We start from the raw sequence: 17844 nt of genomic DNA, 5'->3' as shown, positions 1-17844 counted from the left end.
GCCATTTAGGGCTAGTGTTTCCTTATTTATTTTCTGTCTTGATGATTTATCCATTGATGTAAGCAGGATATTTAAGTCACCTACAAATATTTTATTTCTGTTTGTTTTTTCCTTTATGTCAGTATTTGCTTTATAATTTAGGTTTTCCTGTGTTGTGTGTATAGTATTTACAAATGTTACATCCTCTTGTTGAGTTGACCACCTTATCATTATGTAATGGCTTCTTTGTGTCTTATTATAGTCTGTGTTTTAAAGTCTACATTGTTGCCTATACCTACCCCAGCTTTCTTTTGGTTTCCATTGGCATGAAATATCTTTTATCATCCCTTCACCATCAGTCTGTGTGCGTCCTTCCATCTGAAGAGTCTCTTATAGGTAACATATTCATGGATCTTCTTTGTTTATCCACTTGACCACTTGTGTAGCCCTTAACTAATTATTGTAGTTACAGTTTTTTTTTTTTACTGCTTTTTTCTTTAAACCTACATACCAGCTTTATAAGTGATTATTCCACTAACTTTACTAGTGAGATTTATACTTTCATACATCTTATTGTTATAATGATTGAACACCCCCCTTAGTTTAGCTTAAAGAAGTCCCTTTAACATTTATTTTTTGGTTTGTTTTGGTTTAGTGCTGATTAACTTCTTTTCTTTTGCTTGTTTGGAAAACTCTTTATCTTTCCTTCAATTCTGAATGATAACTCTCCTGTGACTTAACATATATATGTAAGTCATTCCATCCAAAAGCAGTAGAATATTCTCTGTTGGAAGTTTTGTTTTTGTTGTTGTTTGTTTCCCCCTGCATTTTGAATATATCATGGCACTTATTTCTGGCCTGCAAAGTTTCTGCTGAAAAATTTACTGGTATTCCTATGGGGGTTCCCTTGTACCTAACCAGCTGTTTTTCTCCTGCTTTTAAGATTCACTCCTTGTCTTTAACATCTGACGTTTTAATTATAGTATGTCTTTGTGTGGGTCTCTGGTGTTCTTTGGGCTCCTGAATCTGGATGTGTGTTTCTTCTCCAGGTTAGGGAAGTTTTTTCGTTTTTTAAAAAAATATTTATTTATTTGTTTTATTTATTTTTGGCTGCGTCATGTCTTAGTTGCAGCATGTGGTATCTTTTGTTGTGGTGCATGGGCTCTTCACTGTGGTGCGTGCACAAGCTTCTCTCTAGTTGTGGCACACAGGCTTCTCTAGTTGTGGTGTGCAGGCTCCAGAGTGTATGAAATAGAGAATAGAAAAACAATTTTTAAAATCAACAAAACTAAGAGTTGTTTTTCTGAAAAGAAACAAAATTGATAAACTTTAAGCTAGACTAAGTAAAAAAGAGATAAGATACAAATAAATTAAATCATAAATAAAAGAGGAAAGATTACAATTGATCCCACAGAAATAAAAAAGAATTATGAGGGGCTATTATGAACATTATACACCAACAAATTGGGCAACAGAACAAATGGAGAAATTTCTAGAAACATACAACCTACTAAAATTGAATCAAGAAAAAATAAAAAGCCTGAACATACCACACCAATAACATACCAATAAGGATATTGAAAAAGTAATTTTAAAAATCTCCCAACAAAGAATGCCCAGGATTAAATGACTTTACCCATAAATTCTAATACCAAACATTTAAAGAAGAATTAATATCAATCCTTCTTAAGCTCTTTGAAAAAAATAGGGGAGGGAACACTTTAAAACTCATTCTATTAGGCCAACATCACCAAAGAAAACCACAGACCAATATTTTTTCAATGAACATAGATGTAAAAATTTGCAACTATTAAAATACTAGCAAAATGGATACAGTAGCAAATTAAAAGAATCTTACACCATCACCCAAGTGAGATTGATCTTGGGGATGCAAGAATGGTATAACATGCATAAATCAATCAGTATGTTACACCACATTAACAGACTAAAGGATAAAAATCCACATGATTTTATATATATATATATATATATATATAAAATATTATGTGCACGTGATTATATATAATCATGTGGATTTTTATTTTATCTTTTATATTTGTCAAAATTATATATGACAAAATTCAACACACTTTCTACCAAAATTTTTTTAACAAATTAGATACAGAAACTTACCTCAACACAATAAAGTTTGTTTATGAAAATCTCACAGCTAACATAATATTCAACAGTGAAAAGCTGAAAGCATTCCCACTAAGATCTGAAACAAGGCAAGTACACCAATTCTTGCCCTCTCTCTTTTTTTCTTTTCAATTCTTGCCTCTCTTATACAACATAGCACTGGAAGTCCTAGCAAAAGCAATTAGCCTAGAAAAATTAATAAGAGGCATATAAATCAGAAAGGAAAACAATAAAACTATCTCTGCAGATGACATGATCTTATCTATAGAAAATACGAAACAAACAAACAAACCTCAAACCAAACCAAACCAAAAACAAACACAAAAAACCCTGTGAGAACTAATACTAAAGTCATGGGTCACAAACTTAACATTCAAAAATCAGTTTCATTTCTATACATTAACAAAACCAACTATCTGAAAAGGAAATTGAGGAGAAAAATCTCATTTATGATAACATCAGAAAGAATAAAATACTTAGAAATACTTAACCTAGGAAGAGAAAGACTTTATACTGAAAGCTGCAAAAAAGAAACTTTTAAAAACACAACTAAAAGGATGCCCATGTTCATAGATTGGAATAATTAATATTATTCAAATGTCCATACTTCCCCAAACAATATATAGGTTCAATGCAGTATATAAAAAATTTCATTTTTTTTTTTGCAGGAAGAGAAAAACAATCCAAAAATTCATTTGGAACCACAAAAGATCCAGAATATCTAAAGAAATTTTGAACAAGAGAAACGAAGCTGGACGTGGCATGCTCCTTGATTTCAAAATATATTACAATGCTATAGTAATCAAAACAGTATGGTACTGGTATAAAAACAGACATATAGGCCAATGGGACAGGATAGAGAGCCCAGAAATAAACCTCCACATATTTAGGCAACTGATCTTTGACAAAGGTGTGAAGAATATACAATGGGGAAAATGTAGTCTCTTCAATAAATGGTATTGGAAAAATTGGGTGTCCACATTTTAAAAAATGACATCGGACACTTATTTCACACCATATACAAAAAGTCAATTCAAATGGATTACAGACTTAAATGTAAAACCTTCTAGGCATTGGACTGGGCAATGATTTCTTGGATGTTACACCAAAAGCAGGCAACAAAACCAAAAATAAACAAGTGGGATTGCATGAAACTAAAAACCTTCTACACAGAAAAGGAAACAAGAAATAGAATTAAAAGGCAACTTATGGAATGAAAGAAAATATTTGGAGAACATATGTCCAATGGGGGTTAATATCCAAATATATAAGAAACTCAAAATTCAATGGCAAACCAAACAAATAAACCAATTAATAAAATAGGCAAAAGACTGAATAGACGTTTCTCAAAAGAAGACATACAATATGGCCAATAGGTATCTGAAAGGGTGCTCACCATCACTAATCATCAGGGAAATGCAAATCAAAACCACATTCACATCTGTTAGAATGGTTATTAACAAAAACCAAGAAAAAGAACAAGTGTTAGCAAGGATGTGGAGAAAAGGTAACCCTTGTACACTGTGTGGACTGCATATTGCTACATTTGGGAAAGCATAATGGAAAGCAATATGAAGATTTCTCAAAAAAATTAAAGATAGAACTACTATAAGATCCAGTTCTCTGGGCTTCCCTGGTGGCGCAGTGGTTGGGAATCTGCCTGCCAGTGCAGGGGACACACGTTCGAGCCCTGGTCTTGGGAGGATCCCACATGCCGTGGGCAACAAGCCTGTGAGCCACAACTACTGAGCCTGCACTCTAGAGCCCACAAGCTACAACTTTCGAAGCCCACGCGCCTAGAGCCTGTGTTCTGTAAGAAGAGAAGCCACCACTATGAGAAGCCTGTGCACTGCAACAAAGAACCAAAGCAGCCAAAAATAAACAGGTAAAGTAAATTTATTAAAAAAAAAAAAAAAGATCCAGCACTCTCATTTGTGGCTATATGTCAAAAGGAAATGAAATAAGTATCTCAAAGAGATGTCTGCACTCCCATGCTCACTGCAGCATTATTCACAATAGCCAAGATATGGAAACAACCCAAAGGTCCATTTGGCAGGAGAGCTGAAAAAAAAAGTGTGGTATACACAAACAGTGGAATATTATTACTCCATCTCTTTGAAAAAGAAGGAAATACTGCCACTTGTAGCAACATAGATAAACATGGAAGACATTATGCTAACTGAAATAAACCAGACACAGAAAGACAAATACAATATAATCTCACTTATATGTGAAATCTAAGAAAACAAAACACTTAGAAAGAGATAAGATTAGTGGTTGCCAGGGACTGGGGGGTAGGGGGGATAAAGAAGTGTTAGCCCAAAGGGTACAAAGTTTCACTTATGCAAAATAAATAATTTCTGCAGATCTACTATACAATATAGGTTCTTTGATTAACAATACTATATTATATACTTAAAATTTTGCTAAAAGGGTAAATATTATGTTAATTGCTCTTACTACAAAAGGAAAACAAACAAACAAAAAGGGGAGAAGGAAGAAACAATTGGAAGTGATGGATAAGTTTATGGCATTCATAGTGATAATGGTTTCATTGGTATATATTTATCACTAAAAACATGAAGTTGTATATATTAAGTATTTACAGTATTGTGTACATCAATAATACCTCAATAAAATAATTTGAAAAAAGAATAAATACACCAGTATTCATCTGAGCTTACAAAAATTCATTGGTTAGGTCAGAGTTACTAATATAAATGGTTACAGTGGCAACAGTATGTCTCAGTGTGCAGTCTGATTTTTAAGATTAACTTTAAAATCATTTTTAAATGTTTCTTTTAAATGTTTCTAAATTCTGTATGTTTTCTTTTGCATCCCTTTGAGGACTTGAGTCTGTTATTTACAGTGTTTATTACTTTTAAGCATATGGGAGTACATATGATGTCTGTCCACTTTTTTTTCTAGAGCTAGTAAGTAGGCTTGGAACAAGACGAATTCCATAATATACACTCTGCTATTAACCTCGTACAGGGTGTCCAAAGTCAGTAAACATGGTTGGGTTCTTTGTCAGGATTGACTTGTTTTCATAAGAGCTCAGTCTTCCACCTACTAACAATTTATAATCTTTCCTTACTATCTAGCCTGTTATAAAATTACTAGCATATTTTTCCCATGCAATGACTTTGTCATTTTCTACTTTTCTTGACCTATAAATAGTTTTAAACAAACAAAAAAAAGACTAACAAACTTTTTGCCAATTACACTGTACAATTTTACATCCCCATTCAGCAGAATATGAGAGTCCAAGTCCTCTACATCATCCCCTCTGCATAGCCAGTCTTTCCTATTTTAGCCTTCCACTAAAGGACTATTGCAATTCAATTTTGATTTACATTATTTAAGGTCATTAAAATATTTATTATGGTAAAATATACATAACATAAAATTTACCATCTTGACCATTTTTAATTGCGTGGTTCAGTGGCATTAAGTACATTCACATTGATCTGCAACCATCACTACCACCTAATTCCAGAAATATTTTCATCCTGCAAAACTGAAACTCTCTACCCATTAAATAATAACTCCTCATTTCCCCTGCCCCCAGCCACTGGTAACCATCATTCTATTTTCTGACTCTATAAATCTGACTACTCTATGTACCTCCTCATACAAGTGGAATCATACAGTATTTGTACTTCTATGATTGGTTTACTTCATTTATCATAATGTCTTCACAGTTCATCTGACTTGTAGCATGTGTCAAAATTTCCTCTTTTTAATGCTGAATAAACTTTCCATTCAACTACTGATGGTCACTTGCATTGCTTCCACCTTTTGGATATTGTGAACAATCCTGCTATGAACATGGTGTAAAAATATTTGTTCAAATCCTAATTTACATTTTCTTAATGACTACTTATGTTAATCTTTTCAGGTGCTTATTTACCATATGAGTGTATTCTTTGGTGTAGTATATATTCAAATCATTTTCCTATTTTTAATTGGGTTGTTTTCTCATTGTTGAGGTTACAGGGTTTTCATATATTCATATGTGATTTGCAAACATTTTCTGCCAGCTCATGGATTGTATTTCCACTCACTTAACAAAGTCTTTTGAAGATCAGAAGTTAAGTGATGAAGTTCAATTAATCAATTTGTTCTTTTATGGTTAATGTTTTGGTGTCATATCTAATAAATCCTTGCCCAACTCAAGGTCAAAAAGATTTTCTCCTATGAACACATCTGGAAGTTTTATAGGCTTAGGTTTTATATTTAGAGGTAATTTTTGAATATGGTTCATTTTGTATATGGATGTAAATTAATTTTTTTATATAAATATACAACTGTTGCAGCACCTTATCCAATGACTTCCCTTTGAACCTTTGTTAAATTCAGTTGTCCATATATCTAATCTGGATGCCTTTTATTTCTTTTTTGCCTGATTGCACTGTCAGAACCTCTAGTACAATGTTGAATAGAAGTGCCAGGAGCAGACATCCTTATTTTTTTCTGATCTAGTGAGAAAGCATTCAGTCTTTTATCATTATGTGTGATGTTAGTTGTAGGTTTTTCATAAATGTCCATTTTTAGTTTGAGGAAGTTCTCTTCTATTCCTAGTCTTGGGAGTTTTTTTTTTTTTTTTTTTTTTTTTTTTTTTTAATTCAGGAATGGATGTCGGCTTTCGTCAAATGTTTTTTCTTTGTCTATTGATATAATCATGTTTGTCTTTCTTTTTTTGTTAACATGGTGAAAATCATCAATTGATTTTTGAATGTTAACGCTGTGTTCATGATATATTTTCCTTTTTATATACTATTGGATGTGATTTTGTAAAGTTTTAGAATTTCTGTATCTAAGTTCATGAGGAATATTAGTCTATATATTTATTTTCTTATACCATCTTTGTCTGGAGTTGGTATCAGGATAATAGTAGCCTCATAGAATGATTTAGGAACAAGTCCATCTTTTAAAATTTTCTGAAGCAGTTTATCTAGAATTGATATAATTTCTTCCTTAGTTATTCATTAAAATTCAAGAGTGAAGTCCTCATGAACTGGACTTTACTTAGTTGGAATATTTTTTGTTTTGTTTTTGCGGTACGCGGGCCTCTCACTGCTGTGGCCTCTCCTGCTGAGGAGCACAAGCTCTGGACATGCAGGCCCAGCGGCCATGGCTCACGGGCCCAGCCGCTCTGCAGCATGTGGGATTCTCCCGGACTGGGGCATGAACCCGCGTCCCCTGCATTGGCAGCTGGAGTCTCAACCACCGCGCCACCAGGGAAGCCCTCTTAGTTGGAATATTAACTAGAAATTTAATTTCTTCCCAATCAAAGGGCACAGAGAGGCTGGAAAAAAAAGACCCAACTTCATGCTGCCTAAAAAGGTCTCAATTCACTAAAGACACACATAGGCTTAAAGTGAAGGGATGAAAGAAGCTATTTTATGCAAGTGGCAAACAAATAATGTGGGAGTAGCCATACTTATGTCAGACAAAATAGACTTTAAGCCCAAAATAGTAACAAGAAAGCAAGAAGGTCATTGTATAATGATAAAGGGTCAATACATCAAGAAGATATAATGATCATAAATATATATGCACCCAACATCAGAGCACCTAAATATATTAAACACATACTAACAAATCTAAAGGCAGAAATAAACTACAACACAATAATAAGGGACTTCAGTATACACTTTCCACAATAGGTAGGTCATCCAGAGAGAAAATTAGTAAGAAAACATTGGAATTCAACCACACTTTAGATTAAGTTGATTTAACAGACATATATAGGACATTTCATCCAACAACATCAGATTACACATTCTTCTTAAGTACATCAGGATAAATTATATGATAGGCCACAAAAAAAGCCTTAGTAAATTTAAGAAAACTGAAACCATACCAACTACCTTTTCCAACAACAATGGTATGTAGGCAGTAATCAACAAGAAGAAAAAAGCTGGAAATTTTACAATATGTGGAACAAATACTCTTGAACGACTAAAGGATCAATGAAATCAAAAGAGAAATTATGAAATATTATTAAACAAAAGAAAATGGAAACACACACACTAAAACCTTTGAGGTGCTACAAAAACTATTCTTAGAAGGAAGTTTATAGCTATAAATGCATATATTAAGAAAAAAAAAGTCAAATAAAAAACCAAATTTTAGGCCTCAAGGAACTAAAAAAACAAACTAAGCCCAAACTTAGCAGAAGGAAAAAATAAAGATCAGAGCAGGAATAAATAATATAAAGATCAGAAAACCAGTATAAAAGATCAGTGAAGCTAATAGCTGGCTTTTTTTTTGAAAAGATAAACAAAATTGACTAATCTTTAGCTAGGCTAAGAAAAAAGGAGAATACCTAAAAAAATAAAATCAGAAATAACAAAGGGGGTGTTACCATCGATAACACAAAAATACAGATGATCCTAATAGGCTCCTATGAACAACTGTTTGTCAACAAATTAAATAACCTACAAGAAATGGATAAATTTCCAGAAATATACAACCTACCAAGACTGAATCAAGAAGAAATTCAAAATCAGAACAGACCAGTAATGTGTAAGGAGACTGAATCAGTAATCAAAAACCTCCCAACACAGATAAGCCCAGAACCAGATGCTTTCACTGGTTAATTCTGCCAAATGCTTAAAGAAGAATTAATGTCAATTCTTCCCAAATTCTTCCAAAAATCTGAAGTGGAGGAAACACTCTCAAACTAATTTTACAATACCAGAGTTACCCTGAAAACAAAACCAGATAAGGCACTATAAAAAAGAAAATTATAAACCAATATCCCTGATGAACATAGGTATAAAAAATCAACAAAATATTAGCGAAACAAATTAAACAACACATGAAAAGGATCATACTCCGTGATCAAATGTGATTGAATCCTGGGATACAAGGATGGTTCAACATAAACAAATCAATAAATGTGATACACCACGTTAATAGAATAAAAAATAAAAATCATAGAATCATCTAAATAGGTGCAGAAATATCATTTGACAAAATGCAACATTTTTATCATGAAAAAATCTTCAACAATTTGGTTACAGAAAGAATATACTTCAAATATAGTAAAGGCCATACAAGACAAATCCACAGCTAACATCATACTCAATGGTGAAAGTTTGAAAACTTTTCCTCTAAGACCAGGAATAAGAGAAGTATGCCTACTCTCGCCAATCTTATTCAACATAGTACTGGAAGTCCTAGCTAGAGCAATCACAAAAGATAAAGAAATAAAAGTCATCCAAATCAGAAAGACAGAAGTAAAATTTTATTTATTTGCAGGTGATATGATATACATTGAAAATCCTAAAGACTTAACCAAAAAACTCTTGGAATTAATCAACAAATTCAGTAAAGTTGCAAGATATAAGGTCAACATACAGAAATTGGTTTTTGTTGTTTCTAAAGACTAACAATAAAACACTGGATGAAGAAATAAGAAAACCATCCCATTCACAATAGAACCCAAAAGAATAAACTACTTGGGAATAAATTTAATCAAAACGTGAAAGATCTATACAATCAAAATGGCATGACTTTGATAAAAGAAATTGAAGAAGACACAAACAAATGGAAAGATATCCTGTATTCATGGATTATAGGAATGAATATTAAAATATTCAGAGTACCCAGAGCCATCTATACATTCAATGCAATCTGTATTATAATTTCAATGGCATTTTTTTACAGAAATAGAAAAAATAGGGATTCCCTGGTGGCGCAGTGGTTGAGAATCCGCCTGCTGATGCAGGGGACACGGGTTCGTGCCCTGGTCTGGAAAGATCCCACATGCCGCAGAGCGGCTGGGCCCGTGAACCATGGCCGCTGAGCCTGCGTGTCTGGAGCCTGTGCTCCGCAACGGGAGAGGCCACAACAGTGAGAGGCCTGCGTACCGTAAAAAATAATAATAATAATAATAATAATAATCTTTAAAAAGGCACTGAACACCCAAACATTTCTGAGAAAGAACAATTTCAGATGTATCACTCTCCCTGATTTAAAACTATGCTTCATAGCTATAGCTAGAAAAATGGTGTGGTGCTAGCATTAAAATAGATATATACACCATAGAGCAGAATAAAGAGCCCAGAATTAAACCTGTTATATGGTCAACTAATACTTGACAAGTTCCCTTATTGTGATAACACATATTGTATCCATCTCACATTGCACTCGAGGATTATGTGACATAATGTAAGTGAAATCATTTATGTCAAATCTAAATTCCAGAACAAGTAAGATTTGCTGTTTCAACTTCAAAGCAGAAACATGTGGATCTCAGTAACAGACCCCTCCCACAACTCCCATGCACAACTCATTCTGAGCAGAGCCCAGAGCAGGCACCAGGGCAACAGAAGGGTCTACAGGGATCCAGGGAGTCTGATCTCACTGAGTCCTTTGGGAAAAGACAACACACAAAGGGCAGAGGATGGTACTTAACATGGCAGAGAGCTCCCATTCTTAGCTCCCATTAGCTTGTTGAAATCCAAAATCAGGGAGAACTTCCTGAGCATAAAAAACCTACCTGACTAACAATTTCTAGATTTTCCTGTATGATGACAACAAAAAATAGTTCTGTCTGCCTGGCAGAAAATGGACAAAAGTGAAGAAATAAATAGGCTGTCAAACTGTGTATTCATGGATTCAACTAGGAAACTAAGGTAAGATGAAGGAAAAAAGGAAAGTGGTCTGCTTTATGACATAACGTTTACCTTGCTTGTATTTAACATGTCATAAGCAGTTTCATCTTGATTCAGAAATCTATTCTTTTGACTAAGATAAAAAATGTTTCACAAACAAATCCAAAGTTTCAGATTAGAATCTACAAAATGTTTTTGTATCATTGTGAGTTGCCTGTTAAAAACACTGCCTTTAAACCAGAAAAAAGATAAAAACTGTCTTCTTTTTCCTAGTGATTAATTGACTTGAAAGTGATATCGAAGAAATTTCAGTGGTAATATTTAGAATACTTACTTTAAAAAAAAAACTCTCAGAAGTGACTGTGAATTATGGGTTCCTCTAACCATGTAAGGTTCTGTAAAGGAAAGAACATTCCATCCATCATGATTGGTTAGTCAATAACTAATAAGGAAATAACAAAGCCCATCTCTGTACACCACTGACATATTTTCTGTTAAAATATATTTTCCTCCTTTGGCGACCATCAGAGTAATTAGAATTTGATTTCCCTCTTAAAGGGAAGGTGAAAGGGATGAAACAGTGTGTAGTCCTGCAGTGGTTCTGTAAAGAAGCATAGAAAAAAAAGAATTAACAGGGTTGGCAGTTAACTGAGAAATGGAAGTAGAGAGGAATAGTTGAGTGGAAGAGTAAAATTTTTAATGAGAGAAAGGAAGATTGAGATGCTCTTTGGAGACTAAGCATGTGACTTTAAGTGGCATGTGGACTTGAAGTCAATAGGTGTGTGGATAAAGGAGAATCAATAGATGAGAGAAGAGATGCTGATTTTGCTGCGTGCATGCATGAAAGTGTGCCAGGAATGTCCCCACTCTCTGCATCTCTGCCAGTTGGTTCCTGAGGCCAGAATGACTCCTTCAAGGGTCCGTGTCTTTGACTCGTGAATTTATTTCCTGTGGAACTCAGTGCATCCTCACAGAGGACAGGCTGTTATATCACAGGGCATGCATTTACCAGATCCTTTGCTAGAGATGTTTAATCAGAGAAAGGGTGTCAGAGTAAGGGGGCATAAGTCCTTCCAGGTTAAAAAGAAAGTAATTCACAACAATGCAATGTTGAAAGTGGGACAGATCTCGATTTGAATGTCTCCTGTCATATCATCAACCAAATAATTCACTGGCACATGAACTCACCAGAGATGCTAAGGGTGAGCACATTTCCACTCTGAGAAATTAACTTGTTTACTACTTTGTTCCGGGCTGCAAGCTGTGGGAAGCAAAGGTATGAGTCTACACATGTGACAAAACAAGGGTTAAGACCCAGAAAAAGAAAAGTTGCAGAGCAGGCTATTATGCCTAATAACTTGGGTTTATATCAAGTAGCGGAATCTACCATAAAATGCAACCACCATGACTGATTCTTCTAATCTGGTTCTGCTGGTTACATCACTTTGCAATCCAACTGAAATGATTCATTTACCTAACAATCATAAATAAGACAGTTACCAGAACACTCAATCTGTCAAGGTATGAAAATAACCCAGAATATATTGGTACATCTATTTACAGGTCTTCATTCAAGACTTAAGGGCTAAATATGAGTATCTTTTAAATGGGTAGGCATTTTAAAAGTTTTATGCACAAATGAAATTTATAAATATTGAAATTGAATATAAATGAATATAAACTGAATAAATATAATTGAATATAAATATAAAAATTGAAATACATTGATATTTAGGGTGTGTACTAGATGATAAAAATCCACATATAAGCTATAATGAACTAATAATTTGTTTTTTTCAAAGCTTTCTAAACACTTTTTCACCATTCTTACCCATGAGAGTGAATTTTACACTGATGTAGAGCATCTTTGGTTGTTCCTTAAGGGTTCTAGAAGTAAAAGAACTAATGTAAGTAAGTTGAAACAAAGAAATAATTTATAGTAAAGTCCTGCTAGTCAGGAAAGTCAAGATAATAGTAGACCTGGGTATAGTTTCTTCCTTGTTAACTAGCTGGGTGATATGGGACTAACCATTTAACTTTTCTGAACTGTAAATTCTTCATCACCAAAATAATAGGGAGATAAAAATGACTGGGGATAAGACTGAAGTAGATTTTGCTAAGGCACCTTCTAACTCTAAAATTCAAAGGTTCTACAAATATACAATACATTTAAAGAATCTTTGCTATAGGCAACCACAATCCCAGTGATCCTTGCCTGCAAATATTCATACCGTATTCTGTATTTTGCCCTTGATGAAGGGTTGGACCTTATTACTTCTGATACTAGGTTACAAAAAGACTGTGACTTCCATCTTGCTCTCACTCTCCATCTCTCTCCCTCTTCCCTCTCCCTCCCCTCTTTCTTAAAGGAAGCTACCATGGTGTGAGCTGCCTCACAGAAAGGCTAGGAACTGAGGGAGGCTCCCAGACAACAGCCAGCAAGGAATTGAGGCCCTCAGTCTAAAACCCCAGGGGGGCTGAAATGAACCCTGACAACACCTGAGTCAGCTTGGAAGCAGATCCTCCCCGCAGTTGAGAATTCAGATGAAACTGTACCACCAGCCAGCACTTTGATTATAATCTTGTCAGAGATCTTTAGGCAGAGGCACCAGCCAAGCCTCACTCAGATTGCTATTGGAAGAGCTGTTAAGGTAATAAACGTGTGTTGTTCTATCTTGGGATAACTATTATGCAGCAACAGATAACTAGTACAGGCTCCAAAGAAAGATCACAACTATTTTGAAAGGGCCAAGAATTGGGACCATGGAAGGGGAATGAAGAACTTCTCTCCTGAGTGACTAGAAAGTTATGCTCCATTCAATTCAATGAGTACTGATAGCACCACCATTATGCTCAAGTAAAGTGGTAAAGGAATGCAAAACACTATTCCCACTATGAATCAGCTTATTGGCCTTGTGCAAACACAAAGTAATTTAGAAGTGACAGGGACTGGCAGCTGTTTACCAAACGTATTTCTGTTCTCTCTGTTAATCAAGCTAGAAACACTTCCCAGCCTGTCCTAAAATGAGGTATGGCTATGTGACTAGATCCAAATATTAGGAGACGGCTCATGCAGCACTTTTAGCTTGGCCCATTAACACTTCCACATCTTGTGTGCTGTCTGCTTGGTACAGAGGAACAGAATGACCTTAGAAGTCCGTGTTGAAGATGGTAAACAACAAAATGGCAGGAGTCTGGGTCCCAGAAATGTCACTCAGAGGAGAGCCATCTGCCTATATTAATGATGCCTATTTTGGACTTCATCTTATGAGAAATATATGTCTATTACCTTAAGCCACTGAGATTTGGAAGATAATCTGTTCTGGGAGCTAGACTTATCCTATTAAATGTACCACAGAACAATACAAGGCTATATGTAATAAAAGTGCTACCATTAATATACTTTATGAGGATTTGAAAGCAGCCTGTGATTTTTTTAAAAAATGCCAAGGCATGAGTTTTAGTTATTTCTCTTCAACGTTAAGTAATGATGTGACCTTGGACAAGCCATTTTTCTGGGCTAGATAATCTCTGAAACACCCTTCCTTTCTAAATGCCTACAATTCCACGATGCTAAGTCTTAAATCTGATGGTTCAGGTTAAAGGTTGTGTGAGGTTAGACTTTGCCATCATGTAATTCCTCTGGCTTTTGAAAATAAAGAATAATTTGCATCTCCATCGTACAATGTATCATGTATATTTTTCCATTATACTGATAATATCTTTCATATATTTTTCATATGTACTTTTCACTGGTCACCTTCTTCAATAAGGCTAAAGGTCTTTGGCATCAGAAATTATACTTTATTCATCTTTGTCTGAGACTTAGCATAGTGTCTGGCACAGAGTAGGATGGAAAAAAACGTGTGAGGGTGGAACAAATGTCATAAACTTTTCAAAGGTTCAAGTAGGGGAGTGAGACTGCATAAAGAGGAGGGGGGAAAGAAGTCTCTGAGCAATGAGGTGGGAAGGAGGAGAGATGGTAGTATTGGGTCTGACCTACTACTACGTACTAGATGTAGGCTGAACGTTAACTGTTCCAGGTGGTGGCAATTTGCTCTGTGAGTAAAGGAGATAGGTGAGGACTTGAGAGAGCCTACTTAACCAAGAAATTGGCTAAAATCTGTCATTTGCATAAGTATCATAGTCTGCTGATACTTTAATAAGGATTAAAAAGGAAAGAGCTTAGGAACAGAATCCAATAAATCTTCATGAGTTCTACACCTCTGGCTTTTCTCCAGGGTTGATTAATTCTAACAAGGCAGAAACATGGATAAAAGCAGAGTCTCCAAATACAGATTTCATCCTCTTGGGCCTCTTCCCTGGTATGAAACACGTCAACTTCCTTGTTTCTGCCATCCTCCTGATCTACACTGTGGCTCTCACCACAAACTCCATCCTTATTCTCCTGATCTGGGTGGATTCACACCTCCACACACCCATGTTCTTCCTGCTCAGCCAACTGGCTCTCATGGACATGACATTAATCTCTAGCACAGTGCCCAAGATAGCAACTGACTTCTTCTCTGGGAGGAGAAACCTATCACAAGTGGCCTGTGGGACTCAGATCTTCTTCTTCCTGACTCTAGGAATTGCTCAGTGCATCCACATCACCCGCATGTCCTATGACCAGTATGTGGCCATCTGCAACTCTCTGAGATATGCCCTCATCAGGAGCCAGAAGGTCTGTCTGCAGATGGCTGCCATCTCCTGGGTTGGGGGCACCCTTACATCACTTGCACACACGGCCTACACCATGCATTTCCCCATCTGTGGTTCCAGAGAGATTTCCCATTTCCTCTGTGAGGTCATGGCCATTCTAAAATTGGCCTGTGTAGACGACTCTGCCTATGAGAAGGCTGTGGTGACAACCACCATCATGGTGCTCTTCAGCCCCTTGTCCTTCATCCTGTCCTCTTATGCTCTCATCTTCCTTGCTGTCCTCCGCATGAACACCCCTGGGGGTAGAAACTAAGCCCTGGCCACCTGTTCCTCCCACCTGACTGTGGTGATTCTCTACTTTGGTCCAGCCATGCTGGTCTACATGAGACCTAGTTCTTACCACAGTCCCAAGCTGGACCAGGTTCTTTCTATGCTTGGTGCCATCCTCACTCCTATGATGAACCCCCTCATATACAGTCTGAGGAACAAGGAGGTGGTGTGTACTTTGAAAAAGGTGTTGGGATGCTGCCTAACCTCAAATTAGATACAAATATATGATGGACATTAATTGCTAGCTCTATTTCACTCTAAAACAGCATTGCTTAGATTCCATTTCAACTCTAGTCTTTTTGTACTTGAAATTGCAAAGGGACCACTGACTCCATGGATTCAGTTCATATATACATAAAATTGGTGAAATGTGTTTATCTTCTTCATGCTGCCTTGAGAATTTTAGGCCCACATTCTCAAATTGTGAACCTCCAGGAGTTAGGTACTCCAGGACTGATGATGATGATGGTGGTAGTGGTGGCAGTGATTGTGGTGGTGATAAGGGTGGTGTTGGTGCTGGTAGTGGTGACAGTGGTAGTAAATGATGTAATTGGAGTGGTGGTAGTTGAAGTGGTAGAGGTAGTGATGGTAATGATGATGAAGTTTCACCAAGAGAACTGAATCAATGATGTTTTATTCAACTACAAAGGAAATATGAATCTATTTCAGTCTTTGAAAGAGGCCAACCATGACTGAAAGTACAGAAATGCTCCAGCTTCCAAAAGACCCTTAAATGAAAATAAAAACTGAGTTGAGTTCTTGGTGTCAAATCTTTAAAATGGGGCTTCCCTGGTGGCGCAGTGGTTGAGAGTCCGGCTGCCGATGCAGGGGACATGGGTTCGTGCCCCAGTCCGGGAGGATCCCATATGCCGCGGAGCGGCTGGGCCCGTGAGCCATGGCGGCTGAGCCTGTACGTCCGGAGCCTGTGATCCACAACGGGAGAGGCCACAACAGTGAGAGGACCGCGTACCACAAAAAAAAAAAAAAAAAAAAAAAATCTTTAAAATGAAAGGACTAAATTATAGACCCAAACAAAAATCCAATTAAATTACTCTATTTTAATCTTGTAATAACCCATAATGGAAAAGAATCTGAAAAATATATATTTTTTGAAAAAAAATATAGTGAATCACTCTGTTGTACACCTGAAACACAATATTGTAAATCAACTATAGTTCAACAAAAATAAAGTAAAATAAAAAATTTTTAATTACTCTATTTTTGTTCTACCTAACATTTTAATTATTTCATGAAGTTTTCCCCATTAGCAAAAATAATCTATATTAACTCTTTATTTTTAAGAATATATAATGGACAGCTATCTACAACTTTATATCATAAAATGAATTTGAATTTTTTACCTTTCTAGTGACTTTCTGCCATGTAATGTAATAGAAATAAACATTCACATTTCAGCAGAGGGGAAAATAGAGCAAATGTAGCTGAATCTATAAATGTGGAAATATTACTGTCCTAACATCTGACAGTATGAATATAAATGGACTGCAGTTGAACCTAATGGATTTAGTAATTTACTAGTACATCCATCACATTTTAATTGACTTGGTTGGGTGACTGAATTAGCACAATGGAAAACTATTTATAGACACAAGTCATTTAAAATACAGAAGGAAAAGTGAGAAATAAGAAACCTACCTGGACTACGAAAAAAACCAAGGTCTAGGAATTAGAAGGTGTATCCATAAATTATCCCTAAATCTCTGGGAAAAAAAGATTTATTTTTAAATACAAAATATGTTGAGGATTATATGGAAGAAATGTTTGTTTTGATCTACAAAATGGATAAGTAACAAAGTTTTAGGACATTCTTCATATAAGTGATTAACATAAATTATTTGCACAAGAAGAAATGTATGTGCCAATCAAGATGTAGAGCAGGGAGGGTTAAGGGAAAGGTATAAACCAGAAATTTTTGACAGTGATTGAGCAAGGACACGTGCTTCAGCCCATAAACATTTATTCAGGTATCAGTTGTCATGTTTGAGCCTATCTACTTCTGACAATAAAGCTGTACTTTAGTTGTCTTTATGATATAACCATTACATTATTACACTAAGTGACACGAGAGGGAGTGGCTTATAAA

General features: G+C 35.6%; 1 protein-coding gene across 1 annotated transcript; it reads left to right on the top strand.

The window, feature by feature from the left end:
- The first annotated feature begins 15075 nt into the window (after positions 1-15075).
- Positions 15076-16361, top strand: LOC131755792 (olfactory receptor 2V1-like). Its single transcript, XM_059062404.2, is given in 2 exon segments — positions 15076-15924; positions 16176-16361. Coding segments are annotated over 2 exon segments (1035 nt in total).
- The last annotated feature ends 1483 nt before the right edge of the window (positions 16362-17844 follow it).

The sequence above is a fragment of the Kogia breviceps genome, chromosome 4 (genome assembly GCF_026419965.1).
Source record: "Kogia breviceps isolate mKogBre1 chromosome 4, mKogBre1 haplotype 1, whole genome shotgun sequence".
Taxonomy (NCBI): domain Eukaryota; kingdom Metazoa; phylum Chordata; class Mammalia; order Artiodactyla; family Physeteridae; genus Kogia; species Kogia breviceps.
The sequence above is the reverse complement of the archived record's forward strand: the minus strand, read 5'-3'. Positions and strand labels throughout refer to the sequence as shown.